Here is a 15,381-nt window from a genome sequence, read left to right as displayed (position 1 = left end):
TCTAAGATTTACGAGAAAATAGACAAATTATATTTATTCTAATTCTGTGCCCTCAAAGCAACCAGCTGGAATGGTTTGATGGCTGCTCACAGACACTATTAAAGAAGAGCATAACACATTGTTTAGACATTGGAACTGTACTTTCTTAGCAGATAACTATGGGGTATTCAATGTGCGCCATTATGTGCATCAATGCAAGATGGTTCAGATAAATTGTGACAGTATTCACAGGTGCGATTAAAAACAAATATGTAAAAATATATCATTCAGATGAAAAAGCATCTGCTTGAACAAAGAAGACTGTTAAAAGACTCAAAGCAATAAGATCACCAAGAGGATACAGTAATGAGATAATAGTTTGGATCATACAGTTTATAAGTTTAAAAAAATGAGCTCCCAATCCACTATACTAGGACAGATGTTATTGATGTTGTAGCAGAAAGGGGCATGGTATTCAACACAGAATGAGCATTTCAGACGTGAGTGCACAACCCTGCTTGATCATGAAAACACCAAAAGGCACTTGGTGGTGGTGGTGGTGGTGGTGGTGGTGGAGGTGGCGGCGGCAGGTGTAGAGGTCGTACTTTCAACCAAGGTAGGCAGTATGATGGATGATTAGAGCAGAAGAGTGATCACTACTGAAGCAACAATGACGTTGACCTGAGACACGAAATATTGAAGAATCTGATACATAGCTATTAGTTTGTTTTAAAGTTGAAGGGTGCTTTGTACTGTAGATGTGTACTGCAAGAACTCAAATCTATACAAAATTTTCAGTCTGGTTACATGTATAAAACTAGTTATATGTTCAAAATGGAAGCAAAGATAAAACTTATGCTCAAAACAGTACAGAATCTTGGTGAAACCAGCTGTTGAAGAAAATTACTCTTAAGTTCTGGGAGTTGATTTCATAATGATTGAATTAGAGAGAGAGAGAGAGAGAGAGAGAGAGAGAGAGAGGGAGAGAGAGAGGGAGAGCTGGCAATGTATGTTTATGTACTTGTAGTAGTGGCTTCTTGCATTTTATTAGTTTACTGCAAGATGTGACAGCAAGTGGATAGTTATTTCGATACCTGGCGGTAATGCAGAGTTGCTTAGTGATTACCAGTAGCCTCTGAGACTTTAAAGAAGAGAATTCCCATGTATAAAACAATTGCAAACATCTGATTACTTTACAAGTGAATTCATGTGCTAAATATTTGACATTATCGAGAAAAAGTTTAGAAAAGGTCTGAAATTACACTTGGTGATTGTTGGAAGTTGCTAAGTGCTCTCATTATAAAACACTGGATAAGTCTGTATAATTTGTGCTCCATGCAATCATGTCTCCTGAACTATTTGACATACACTGATATAATTTTGCAAGTAAATTCAGTGGCATAAGTAAGTTCTCCACACATCCCAATGTTTATGCAATCATGTCTCCTGAACTATTTGTCATACACTGATATAATTTTGCAAGTAAATTCAGTGGTATATGTGGATACTATCTGCAAACTGTGTTATAAATTGAGTCATTAGTAAATAAGTAATAAATTAAAACATCATGTAGCATATGGTTAACTTTTCTCCTTTTATCATTCCGTATAACGTAAAATTTATAGAAAACATCAAATAAACATTAATTACAAAAGTAATAAATTTACTAACCTTTTTGCCTGTATTCAAATAAACGTGGATCTGCTTTTAATGGAATCAGTCCTAATCTATGGGCCAAAACTTCATCCTGGATAATACTTGTATTGTTGTATACAAAAACCTTTTCAATTGCCATACTTGAAACCTAAAACGTGAAAGGCCAATTAAAAAGTGACACTCTTTGCAGCTAAATAAATATAACTAATCTGATTGATCTGGTTGTACAGTAAAGTTCTAGATATGATGATAAGATCAAGTGAGCTCATCAGCAAATTACAAAGCTAACAGAAGGGCCATCCACCGACAGCGTTTCACTTCCACTAAAACAAGGTAAATAACAAGAGCAAACACAACAACATAAGTCCACACAAAACAAGATAAATGCACATGAAAAAAAGTAAGTGTGTGTGTGTGTGTGTGTGTGTGTGTGTGTGTGTGTGTGTGTGAAACACAGTCAACTAAAATGTGACACACTGGGATCTGCATGTCACAAGCATTGCATACTTGAGGGCCTTCTAGCTGGAGCAAGAAGCCATGCATCATGTGGCTGTGTCCCATGTGAAGCCAAGTGAGAAACACCTTGTCTCACCTGTGGTTGGAAGGAGCTACACCACTGTCATGTTGTTGACTTCACTAACTGCAGTTGATCTCTTCCAGCTATTCACGTTTTCAGCCAGGCATAACTCTATACCCAAACAGTGAGGCGACAGCATACAAGAGGCCAGCGCACTGGGCTATCTCATTAGCACTACACACCTCCTTCGCTGCTACATCTTTTACCTTAATAACCACATGCCCAGCAGACTTTGTAGGCAAAGAAGTGTGTCCTGGATATTCTACACTATTTTGTCTGCATGCTTTGAAGATAGTGAAGGACACTCAGGGAGATAGTGCAGATGAGGAATTTAGCAGTCTCAGCACACCTCATCTGTTCCATAGCCCCCAAGACCATGTAAAATTCTGCACCATAGTGATTTCTTTAGATAGATGGAGCTTAAGGACATGATCAGAGCACACAACACAGCAGCCAAGGGAGTCCTATCGTTTAGACCTGGTTGTAAATGTATCTTTATAGTACTGGTGCTCATTTAAAAGGTCATAAAATATTGTGCTGCGTAGCCCCATCTAGCAGGGTCAGTTTGTCGACAGTGTAATACACACCACCAAGATCCACACTGAGAGCAGCTAAGTAGCTGTCAGGTCTCTAATGGACAGACCAAACAATGGTTAACAACTCGCCTCAAGGTCTTTCCTAACCAGTTAATTCATGTTGTGTTTCAATAACAATTGAGGGATGTTTAGTCCTTCCCTGTTTTGAAGAGGGGAACCAATACAGCCTCTCTTCATGAACTGGGACATTGTCCTGTCTGCCATATTGTATTAAAAAGTGCTAGAAGGATTTTTCTCCAAGTTGCCACAGAATTCTGTGCTTGATTTTGTTTTGATTGGGTGCAGTATCACGAGCCTCAGACAGTGCTGAATCTCTAGCTCCCACATGGAAAATGGGTCGTTATAGGACTTGGCGTTATTGGACTTGCAATCCCACCAGTCCCTTCAAGGTTCAGATAGTGATGTCAACATGTTGCTGGATTTAGGCTCGCATTACAAACAGTTTTGGCAAAATGCTCTGCCACTGTCTGGGCGATGTCTCTGGGTGTTGTTTGGAGATATCCCTAATTCACTATGGCTGCTGTGAGTGGCCCACCTTGAATTCCAGAAATCCTTCCGATGGCTCCCCATACTTGTGCTGAGCTGGTAAAACAGTAAAATGTTTATTGGCGACTCCATGGAGTGCTGTGTGCACAACGACCATATATGTTAAATTAAAAGGAAGGTCAGCATTGGCCATAATACTGATGTTTTATTGATAGCAGAATCGATTTTCGATCACATGGTGATCATCTTCAGTGCTGTACAAATTAAACTCAGTCACTGGTATCAGTAAAAAGTGTTCAGGAATTCCCACCACAATCTCTTCTTCATATCCTTCATAATAAAGTGCCATTCAGCCCTTGACATCCAAAGAGCTGCGCAGGTTTCTGCAGTAGGTTAGCACATGAACCTGCACAACGCCACCTGCTTGACCCTGATTGCAGAGTGGCAGTCTTCATTCCATCAAGGCACAAGCAGTCTTCACAGATGCAACAAAGACTTTGGAAAAGTCTGCATCATCAGCTTGATGGATCCATCTGTTCCTGGACACTATCTCCGCGCTCAAACACAGCCAGTCAACCGCACATCGTCTAGTTGGCTTATTGCACTTTCATGTCTTACTACCAGGCACTTTTTATTCTTCAGATGCATCCACATGGGGAAGAGGTCACTGGACTGCAGATCACCAACCATTGACTTCTGAGCAGCATTGGTAAGGGCAAGAGAGAGCATGGTTGGATCTATGACAGAGAATAGAACATATCTGTGGTGAATGGCGTGCTCTGCTCGTGTTCAGGAGGCGTAATGCTTCTGAACAGATGAGATTCTCAACAACTTGACCCAGGGGACAAATGGTCATAGATTCCCATGACACATTAAATGCACATAAGTCCCTGCAAAGCACGAATGAATGGGTGAGCAGCTTAATAAAACCACTGAGAGTCTCAGTAACTATGTTGTTATTTGCGGGCAGGTATATGGGGCATTCTGTTATTAAATATGGCACGTATCCTATTGCAGCAAATGCTTCCATGTTGGTGTTGAGGGGGAAAGATGAAGAGCATCATTCTCCACTGATGAATAGAAACATATCTCTTCTCATCCTCCCGAAGCAATGAATGCTCCATTAAATTTCAGGTGTGCAGCCGCATAAATTCCACTTCTTCTACACTGAAGCACCAAAGAAACTAGTATAGGCATGGGTATGCAAATACAGAGATATGTAAACAGGCAGATACAGGACTGCGTTCGGCAACACTTATACAAGACAACAAGTGTCTTGTGCAGTTGTTAATCAGTTACTGCTGCTACAATGGCAGGTTATCAAGATCTGTATGAGTTTGAACTTGGTGTTATAGTTGGCACATGAGTGATGGGACAGAGCATCTCTGAGGTAGTGATAAAGTGGAGATTTTCCTGTATGACCATTTCACGAGTGTATCGTGAATATCAAGAAACTGGTAAAATATCAAATCTCTGACATCGCTGAGGCCGGAAAAATATCCTGCAAGAACAGGATGATGAAGACTGAAGAAAATCATTCAATGTGACACACGTGCAACCCTTCTGCAAATTGCTGCAGATTTCAATGCTGGCCCATCAAAAAGTACCTTGGTATGAACCATTCAATGAAACATCATCAATACAGGCTTTCAGAGCCGAAGGCCCACTTGCATACCCTTGATGACTGCAAGACACAAAGCTTTACATGTTGCCTGGGCCCGTCAACACCGACATTAGACTGTTGATGACTGGAAACATGTTGCCTTGCTGGACGAATCTTGTTTCAAGTTGTATCAAGAGGATGGATGTATACAGATATGGAGACAACCTCATTAATCCATGGACCCTGCTTGTCAGCAGGGGACTGTTCAAGCTGGAGGCTCTGTAATGACGTGGGGCGTGTGCAGTTGGAGTGATAACAGACCCCTGATATGTCTAGATCTGACTCTGACAGGTGACACATACATAAGCAGAGGCATGAATTCTTCATGAATTTCATTCCATTTACTCAGTTGAACAGTACCTATGCCTCGCAGACAGGTGGATGAACAATATACACAGATGTCAGTATTTGAGAAAGGACATGTAGGTGGTCTTAATGTTGGAGTAATCAGCAAATTGCTCGATGTTTAAATAGGAGCGAGAACACTATTTGACAATGTTGTCAGGAACGGGTGAACCATGGCTGTACAAAGTGCCAAGAATGAAGCTGCCGACCTACAGAGAGACGACAGAATTAGGGGAGCGAGCGATTGTCTGAGAAGTATTCACTCAGAGGCAGAGATTCATCATTATCATCAATCCAACATGCAACTGGTGCTTCAGTAACCACAATCACCATTAACAGGAAGCTCATAGAAAGGGGACTGAGCTCACAGTGCCTCTTGTGTCAAGTACTATTGATCTATGTACATCAACGAGCCCATTTACAGTGATGGCAGACAAATTGAGCCTGCAACCTCATTGACTGGGGAAGTGTTACCTTAAGTGATGAGTCAAGCTTCCAATTGAGCTCCTGTGACCAGGGAAGATGTGTCTGGAGGTACCCTGGACAGCGGTGGGATATCAACCTGACTGTCGCCTACCATATGGCCCAACACCAGGGATGATGGTCTGCGATGTCATTTAATTTCGTAGCGAGACCCCTTGGTTGTCATCCATGGCACCCTTACAGAACAGCGACTTGTTGATGATGTTGTATGTCCTTTTTTTGCGCTCCATGGCAAGCAATCCTGGGCTTATACTTCAGCAAGATAATGCCCGTCCACACAAGGTGAGAGTTTCTACTGCTTGCCTTCAAGCTTGTTAACCCTACCTCAGCCAGCAACGTTACCATATCTCTACCCAACTGAGAACATTGGGAGAATTATGAGCAGGACCCTCAAATCAGCTTGGGATTTTGATGATTTAATGCACTACCTGGACAAAATTTGACTTGATATCCCGCAGGAGGACAGCCAACAATTCTATCAATCAATGCCAAGCTGAATAACTGCTTGCACAAGGGAACAGGGGGACCAACACATTACTGACTGCTCAATTTGTGAATCACTTTCTGTTGAATGAATCATGCTATATTTCTGAAACTATACTCATTTGTTTGTCTGTACCTTTGTGGTAAATCATATCCCCCCCCCCCCCCCCCTCTCACTCTTACCTTGGAGTGTATGTATGGGAAATGGATAAACGTCCTAATCTCCTTCACCTCCTTCCTCTCTGTCCATGTGTGCTTCCCCCCCCCCCTCCCCCTCCCCCAATCCTTGTATACTACTATAGCAAATGAAACCTTGACTGGGAAAAGAAAGTCACATAAAAGAAATGGATATGAGAGACCTTTTCTGCCGCTGGATCTGTGAGGATAGTTGCTTCAATGACAGTATTTCACAGAGTTCTATTTTGTGAACCGGTAGGATTACAAAATTTCAGATGATTGAGATTCCATTGTAGTATTCTAATCATAAGCCAAAAAGCCATAAATACAACTTTCCTGTTCCCTGTCAAAACCAGCTGCGAGGAAGCAAAGAAAACACATAACTGAGTATAAAATGTGTTTTGAAAATTATAAATAAAGAGAAGGAATATATATGATAGAAACGATTTGTCTAATGCTTTAAATACCCTGATATCTTAGTTAAAACTGACTGCGAGAAAGAAAATAAAGCCATTCATTTACACAGCAGAGCATTTTATTTCTTGCAGTCAATATGGAAGAAATTTTTGCTGACATCTTTTCCATATTAGCCTATACCCTTCCAAATGTTTATTACAGTATCGTGTAAAACTTTGAAGTAAACTGGTCAATAACTTTTAGAGATTTTTGGTAACAATGTTAAGCAATGAGTTTTCTTTGTATAGTAGAATAGATGTATCAGCCTGGAAGTGTGTTGCTGATGGATGAATATCAGCTTATCTACTACCTGAAAGGACCTTGAGGAATGGGATTGATTTGTTACATTAAAAATCTTCTGTATTTTTCTTTAGACAATAACACTAAACATACCCAATGAATATGATAAGTCTGGGATCTTTCAGATTTAATATACAAACATCAGCGAAGGTATCAGGGCTTTTTCTGGACAGCAGACTATCCTGGAGTGAACACATTATTTGTAATCTTATGAAAACAGATAAAGCTCTGAATATCTTACATGCTGTAAGTTGTGTGGTGGAGAGCCCAACTGGACACACTATCTGTTGCGACTCACCGATCTTTCAAAGTGCTGCCGTGCAGTTACGCGGGTCCTCTACATGTGGCGCTGTCTGCCAGCCATGCAGCAGCAGCGCTACCTAAGCGGCCAGCCAGCCAGCGGCCGCTAGACTCGGACTCAGTTATGATTTGACTGTTTAAGTGTACACACATCATACTCTGTTTTCTTGATCTGTGCCTTTCATGTATTGTGTCTTCCTTGAAATATATTTGTTCAACTTGAAGTTATAACAATTGGTGACGAGGTAGCGATTTTTCTTTTCCATTGTTGACCCACATGTTTCCATGGCTACTTTAGAGCAACTATTGCAAGGTCTCATAGAGCAAATGCTTTTCACAAATGAGATTCGTGATTTCATCGCAGCATCAAACGTGGGGCGTCTCTCGTCGTTGTCTCTACCTCCTTTTCCTCCTTGAGACGAGACGGTAGAGGACTGGTCTGATTACGAAAAATGTCTTCGACAGCATTTCTTGGCATTTCATGTTGTGGACGAACAAACATGTAAGTCTCTGTTCCTTTCATGGATTTCACCTGAAATGTATCGGTTGTTGTCACAATTGGTGCCTTTGAAAGATCCTGTGTCTATGTCCTTTGCTGAAATGTGCTCACTTCCGTCCGTCTATTTTCAAAAGCAAATGCATGTGGTAGCCTCTCGTGTTGCCTTTTATCATTGTCAAAAACAACCGAATCAATCCTATCGTGCTTGGGATGCTAAACTTCACGGCCTCAGTAGAAAGTGTCAATTTGTTACTGAAGTTCACAAAGAATCCTATGCCGATTCCATGGTACGGGATGCTATTATCCGATCGGCGCCCGACAAAGAAGTTAAGCAATGTGCCCTTCAGTTGGCAAATCCGACTCTAGATGAAGTCCTATCCATCGCTCAGTCTTTTGAAATTTCTCGCAAATAGAGGCATGGGGCAACGTCGGGGAAATACAACCTCTGTGCGATGTTGAGGAAGCGTGTGGCGTGTACCTGCCGGCTGATGTGGCTGCAGTATGCTCCCAAGCGCAGCCTCTGCCTAACTGTAAACAAACCTCTAAGAAACTGCAGCAAAACCCACGGCAACTTCCTTCATGTCCGCGGTCCTTTACGAAACATTCACGAGAAGGCTGTCCACAATGTTGCGCCATGTGTCAAAAAAAAAAAAAAGGGGGGGGGGGGGGGGGGGGTCATGTGTCATCCGTTTGCAAATCCGACCGCATACATGATGTTCATGAACATGACGCTGATTCTGATTCTGTGTTGTCTGTCAATTGTACTTCTTCCCTTTCAGGGAAGTTATTCTTCACTGTCCAAATAATTGGTCGAGATGTACGCATCCAGGTGAATACTGGTTCTGCTGCCACTATCATCAATTCTCAGACATATCTTCAGTTGGATTCTCCAATCCTGTCAACTGTCACTCGGCAATTAAGGACTTAACAATAAACATAAGATTTCTCTCTTAGGACAATTTGATGCTGAGGTATTTTACAAATCTGTCGTTTGCACTGTTCCCATATTTGTGGTCGACCATAGCAACGCGGAGAATGTTTTTGGTTTCAATGCCTTTGGCGTTTTTGGGTTCTCCATAGAGGACTCTATCAATATCGTCTCTGATGCTATCCCTTATACTCAATTGGGTTCCTTGTCGACGACATTTTCATCCCTTTTTTCTCCTGGGTTAGGTCGTGCAAACGACTTTGAAGCTCATATCATGCTCAAACCCACTGCTCGGCCTAAGTTTTTTCAGGCTCGGCCCATTCTTGTGGCCCTTCGTGATCAGGTCAAACGGGAGCTGGATCGTCTCACTGCATCAGGGGTCTTGCTTCCTGTCACTTCCAGTGAGTGGTCCTCTCCTGTCGTTGTTGCTAAGCCAAATGGTGAGATTCGTCTCTGTGGCAATTTCAAAGCCACTGTAAATGCTCAATGCCTTATCAACACTTACCCTATGCCTCAACCTGAAGAATTGTTCACTAAACTTGCTGGAGACCAGTATTTTTCTAAACTTGACCTGTCAGAAGCTTATCATCAACTTCCTCTCGACGCTGCTTCCCGGCAGTTTCTGTCCTTAAGACACCTTTCGGCCTCTATCAATACCAACTATTGCCATTCGGGGTTGCCAGTGCCCCTGCTCTCTTTCAGCGATTCTTGGAACAATTATTGCTCACTGTCCCTGGGTGTATAAATTACCAGGATGACATTGTTGTCACTGGCTCCACCACTGACGAACATCTTCAAAATCTCCGCACACTTTTTCATGTCTTACAGACTGCCAGTCTTAAGTGTAATCTTCAGAAATCAAAATTTTTTCAGGCATCTATCACGTACTTGGGGTTTCAACTCTCTCGGGATGGTTTTCGTTCACTTCAGCAAATTGTCGCTCCGATCGATGCCCTTCCTCGCCCTACATCTGTTAAGGAACTGCAGGCCTTCTTGGGGAAAATAGCATACTATCACAAGTTTTTACTGTCTGCTGCTTCAGTGGCTCAGCCGTTGCATCGCCTGTTGCATAAAAACGTGCCTTTTCACTGGTGCGCGTCATGCGATGCGACTTTCCAGAAATTGAAAACTATGCTGAAACAGGCTCCGTGCCTGGCTACTTATCGACCTGGCCAACATCTTGTTCTTGCCACGGACGCCTCTCAATACGGCGTCGGTGCAGTCCTTGCGCACCATTTTTCCGACGGTTCTGAACAATTCATTGCTTATGCCTCCAAAATGCTCACGGGTGCCCAACAAAAGTATTCTCAAATTGAAAAAGAAGCTTTGGCAATTATTTATGCTCTCATAAGTTTGGTGTTTTTCTCTATGGATCCAAATTTCATCTTGTTATGGATCACAAACCACTTGTTTCCTTGTTTCATCCATCAATGTCACTTCCCGACAAGGCTGCACACCACCTCCAGCATTGGGCTCTTTACTTGTCTCATTTCAATTATTAGATTCATTTCTGGCCGATGGCACAACATGCGAATGATGCGAATGCTGATGCACTGTCTCGCCTTCCCATGGGTCCTGATCTGGCATTCGATAGGGACAAACTTTTGTGATTCCACCTGGATGTTGCCGAGCAGCGGGTTGTGGACGGGTTCCCCATCACCAGGGACCGGCTGGCGGCTGCTACGGGTTCTCACCCTACCCTCTCCCGGGTTTTACGCTAAGACTTCTGATCCGTTGAGGAACTACTACACTTTGCATTACCGCCTCACTGCTAGGGATGGTGTTATCCTCCTTTCCACCAAAAATGCTTCGCCGCGTGTTGTGGTACCTGCGCCTTTGGGTGCTTTGGTCTTGCGCCTCCTTCACCAAGGGCACTGGGGTGTCTCTCGCACAAAATCTCTGGTGCGCCGTCATGTGTACTAGCCCGGCATCGACTGAAACCGCACACATGGTCACTGCCTGCGGCCCTTGTGCGTCACAGGCCGCCGCCCCGAAGTCATCTTTGTCACCGTGGCCTTTGCCTGAGAAGCCCTTGGAGTATATTCATGCTGACTTCGCGGGACCTTTTTTAGGTACTTATTGGCTTCTCGTTATTGACGATTACTCTAACTTTCCTTTCATTGTCCACTGCACGTCACCTACCACTGCGGCAACCACCAATGCTCTAGCTTGCATTTTCTCTTTGGAAGGCCTTCCCTCTACTCTTGTTACTGGTAATGGTCCGCAATTTGCCTCTTCCGATTTTGCGGATTTTTGTGCCCGTCACGCTGTCATGCATGTCACGGCCCCTTCGTTCCATCCACAGTCAAACGGTGAGGCTGAATGACTGGTCCACACATTTGAGGCTCAGATGAGGAAACTCCTGACTTCTTCTGCTGCTGATGATGCGCTTCTCCAATTTCTGGCTTCTTACCGTTTCACCCCCGTGGGCGACCACAGCCCGGCTGAGCTCTTACATGACCGACAGCCCCACACGCTACTTCATCTTCTGCGGCCTTCCACCTCATGGCTGTGGGTGCCTTCGCTTGGCAGTTCACCGCCGACGACCTTGTATGGGTACGAGGATATGGCAGGCAGCCAAAATGGAGTCCTGCCCGCATCTTATGACACCGTGGCCAATGCCTGTATGAAGTCCAGACAGACATGGGTGTTGCAGTGCGTCATTCAGACCAGCTTCAGCCTCGTGTGCCGGAAACGCCTGTTCCAGATGCCTTTACACCACCTTCGGCTCTACGTGATGCTCGAGATACTGGAATCTCTCATTACTCACAACGCAGTCCTCTCACCATCATATTGGTGCCAGCACAGGAACTGATGCCACCAGGAGATGTGCCCATGCAGATGATCATCATCTGTCAGAGCAACTCTACTTGCCTCCTTCTCCTACGGACGCAGACACGTCTCCTGTTATAACAACCGGACTTCCCGCAATGGGCAGATTGGTGCACAGGGCCACAGCAGATTTGACCCTCATGTCTCCTGTCATCTCGACCTGTTATCATCGGGGACACTTCCGTAGTACGTACACAACACCTATGGACATTAGCAACCTACAGGTCACCTCCATCAGGACCTGTGCAAAAACTTCAAGGGGGGGGGGGGAGTGTTGTGACTCGCCAATCTTTCAAAGTGCCGCCAGCAGCAGCAGTGCCACCTAAGCAGCCAGCCAGCCAGTGGCTGCTAGACTCGGACTCAGTTATGATTTGACTGTTAAAGTGTACACACGTCTTACTCTGTTTACTTGATCTGTGTCTTTCATGTATTGTGTCTTCCTTGAAATATATTTGTTCAACTTGAAGTAATAACACTATCCTCTTATACTATGGACTAATATGCTCTGGAATGGACTACAAAACTTTTCTGTTTTGAAACAATCCACAATATGTACCAGAAAAACTAGAAGTGTCTAAGAGCAACTATTAAGGGAGATTCTACTACTCTCTTTTCCAAAGTGAAGGTTGAGAAATTTGCACCCATCACAGTCACAGAATCAAATGAGCCTCTGGTTTAGACCTTCCACTGAGTTCTAAACCAGATGACTGCAATTGACTCAGGGTACAACAATGCAAATGATGAGCTGTGCAGGCACTCATTGAGTTATGCTAGCTGCCTTCATCAGTTCAACTAGCTACCTTAAAGAACCAAGGATGGCCACAGAATACTGAAGGAATGTGTCTTCCTGAGGACCACATTGGAACTTACATTGGTTTACCTATAAGGGTACGTTTTATTTCTTCTGTCTATTTTTATCCATTCATTCGCCTAAATAGTTTCCGGCAAAGCTTAAAAAATGGTATGCCCACAGCAATGAAGCCCATGGAGCTAGTGAAAAAAGATGAAGAACATTAATTTTCTTATGTTTGTAAAAACTCCTATCAGAGGTTTCACCGATCGTGTACCGTATATATTTTCCCTGTCCATGATCGAGAGAGAATGTGGATTTCTGTTTAGTTCAATAATAAAGAAAAATACATTAATTCTTATAGTATGAAGTCAACTTCTTTACTAGTTCCATATTTCATCTGATCTACCTAGCTATGTTAACAGTATCTGTAATACTTCGGAGAGGCAATAAATTTAAGCACAGCAAGCTGGTGGCCATAACAATGTCTTCAAAGAAGAATCTGAATGGTGGGCTCCATATGGTACCCAAGTTGTGCAGCGATCATAAACCATAAAATTACCAAATAATCAGCAACCATCCGCAAAATCATGTTTTCTTTATTTACTTTTGCAAATCAATTTCAACTGATTAACAGCCACCATCGGTGCTACAAATACAAGAGTAAAAATAAAAATAATTAATAACAGTGACCAAATGAATAAATGTAAATAAAGGAACGTAAAACCAATTAAATGTATACAGACGCATTGCAACATTTAAAATGCACATACAAATTTACCTTTAACATATATGTTCCCTGAGTAGTATCACTGTCTTAAGCAGAAGTTAAACATAAAGTGATACATAGAAAATTGACTATGACAATGAGAAACCATAAGGGGGCGCTGCAAAGAAAACCTGCCCTCTATGCAAAAAATATAGCGAAAATAAAAATGAGAAGAAGAAATGACATACAAAGTGCAGTAAAATATAATGATAAAATACTGAAAAATTTTACAAAAATGGATACATTGGCAAAGATTTTGTCAACCACATAGTACAGTTATATACGCCAAAAAGCAATTGTACAAATAAGTAAAAAAGGAACAAACATAGGTGAGAGGCACACCATAGAAAAAATTTTAAAAAACTTTAAAAAAATTTTTTTAAATTGTTTATCATATTATCGAAGAGCAAAAGTTTATCATAATGCCAAAATGTAAAAACGTTGTTGGCATCCATCTAGCGTACAGTTAATGATATTCAGGAGGATCGAATTTTTTCCGGCAGATGGTGCCACATTGCTGAATGCACATGTAAAGTAAACTAAGTTGAGATAAGAAAATTACGGACATGAACGAAACAGAGGTATTAAAGAAACAAGACCAAATGCAGAAATAAAGTGCTAACACACTTCATACATGTGAAAATTAACACAGGCTCGATAGGATGAATTGAGAACTCGTAAGGGCTCTTACGGTGTGCTCGTATATCATGAGATGTGAATCCACACCATATGTCTGTTGGTGTAGCCAACAAAGACGGCAAAAGCCCAACTAAAGGGCGCCAACGCAAACTTAGTCACAATAACATAATTCATATCACCAATCTATTTAACTTACCCCCCCCCCCCTTTCACTCTTCCCTCCACCACCCCCTTCTCATTTTTCCTTGTCCTATCATTTCCATTCCCATCAAGCAAATGCTCGGCGAAGAGCTCCCAAAAATGAACTCCCCTCACCTTCACCTGCTCATTGAGAAGGCACACACAAGCTGATCTATGATAACAAAAGATCTCCATATCCTCTAGCAAATCATGATAATTTCCCTTTTCTGCTCTGCGTAATAACCTCACGTCTCTCAATTTGAGGAAGTTCATGTCCACTATTGACGCCTTGATCAAAAATAGTATCAGTACCTTAGCTTACCCAATCACAAATCTGAAGCATTTTTTAAAGCATCAGAGATTTGGTTTAACATTATTTTGATTTTTTGGAATGTGGATAAAAAAATCGTAAACAGCAACAAAAAGCTGCAACACTTGCATAAAATACATCATGTACTGATCAGGAAAATACTCATAATGAATTTTAAGATTAAAACTCAATTTTATTTTGTATTTATATTTGCAAAGTGGAACCAGTTAAAAAGGTTGTGCCGACAAGTAATAATGAGACCCAAAATGTCAATGATATTGACAATGGCCGGGAACATTACACAAATTCAATTTATGCTGATGACAATGTCTTACCTCATGATGATACTATGCTCACAGTAGACAAGACTAAATACCAAATCTCATCGAGAAGCATTTTCTCACATGAAGCCAATGAAAGACACGGTAGTGCGGAATCAGTAAATTTCAATTTCTCCATGTCACGAGAACGTGTTTCAAATGTGATGGAACAAGAGACAGTAGGTTTACATGACACTAAACACAACAAACCAAAGAAATTGATGAAAAGTTTCTTCAATTTAAAAATGAACAAAAGCAGACATTTGATGGTTTTAAAAATGACCTATCACAGAGGTTCGATAATTTAAGTCAAAATCTATGTAATGACCATTCTAATGATTTAATGTGCAAACTGCAGACATGGAGAAGAAATTAAAGATGGAATTATTCACTGATTTGTCTCAGGAGGTAAACAACCTAGATAAAAAAAAAGTTTCATCTATAGACAAGGCACAAAGGGTAATAACAGATAGGCTAAAAATCATGAGTGACGAGCAGACTCAGACACAAGAGGCTCAGTCAGAAATTTGCATAAATTTAGAAACTATGAGAGGTACTGTTAATAAGTTGCGATTCTATGTAAATATTGGCCAGAAGAAGTATAGGAACTGCC

General features: G+C 41.9%; 1 protein-coding gene across 1 annotated transcript in view; it reads right to left on the bottom strand.

Moving 5' to 3' along the window:
• Nucleotides 1-15,381, bottom strand: part of LOC124796360 (DNA-directed RNA polymerases I and III subunit RPAC1) — a 206,216-nt gene that overhangs the window by 67,889 nt on the left and 122,946 nt on the right. Inside the window, exon 4 of the mRNA XM_047260516.1 lies at nucleotides 1,651-1,783. Within this exon, the coding sequence (XP_047116472.1) occupies nucleotides 1,651-1,783 (133 nt within the window). The remainder of the gene's footprint in view (nucleotides 1-1,650; nucleotides 1,784-15,381) is intronic.

Source organism: Schistocerca piceifrons, chromosome 4 (genome assembly GCF_021461385.2).
Source record: "Schistocerca piceifrons isolate TAMUIC-IGC-003096 chromosome 4, iqSchPice1.1, whole genome shotgun sequence".
Lineage (NCBI taxonomy): Eukaryota > Metazoa > Arthropoda > Insecta > Orthoptera > Acrididae > Schistocerca > Schistocerca piceifrons.
The sequence above is the reverse complement of the archived record's forward strand: the minus strand, read 5'-3'. Positions and strand labels throughout refer to the sequence as shown.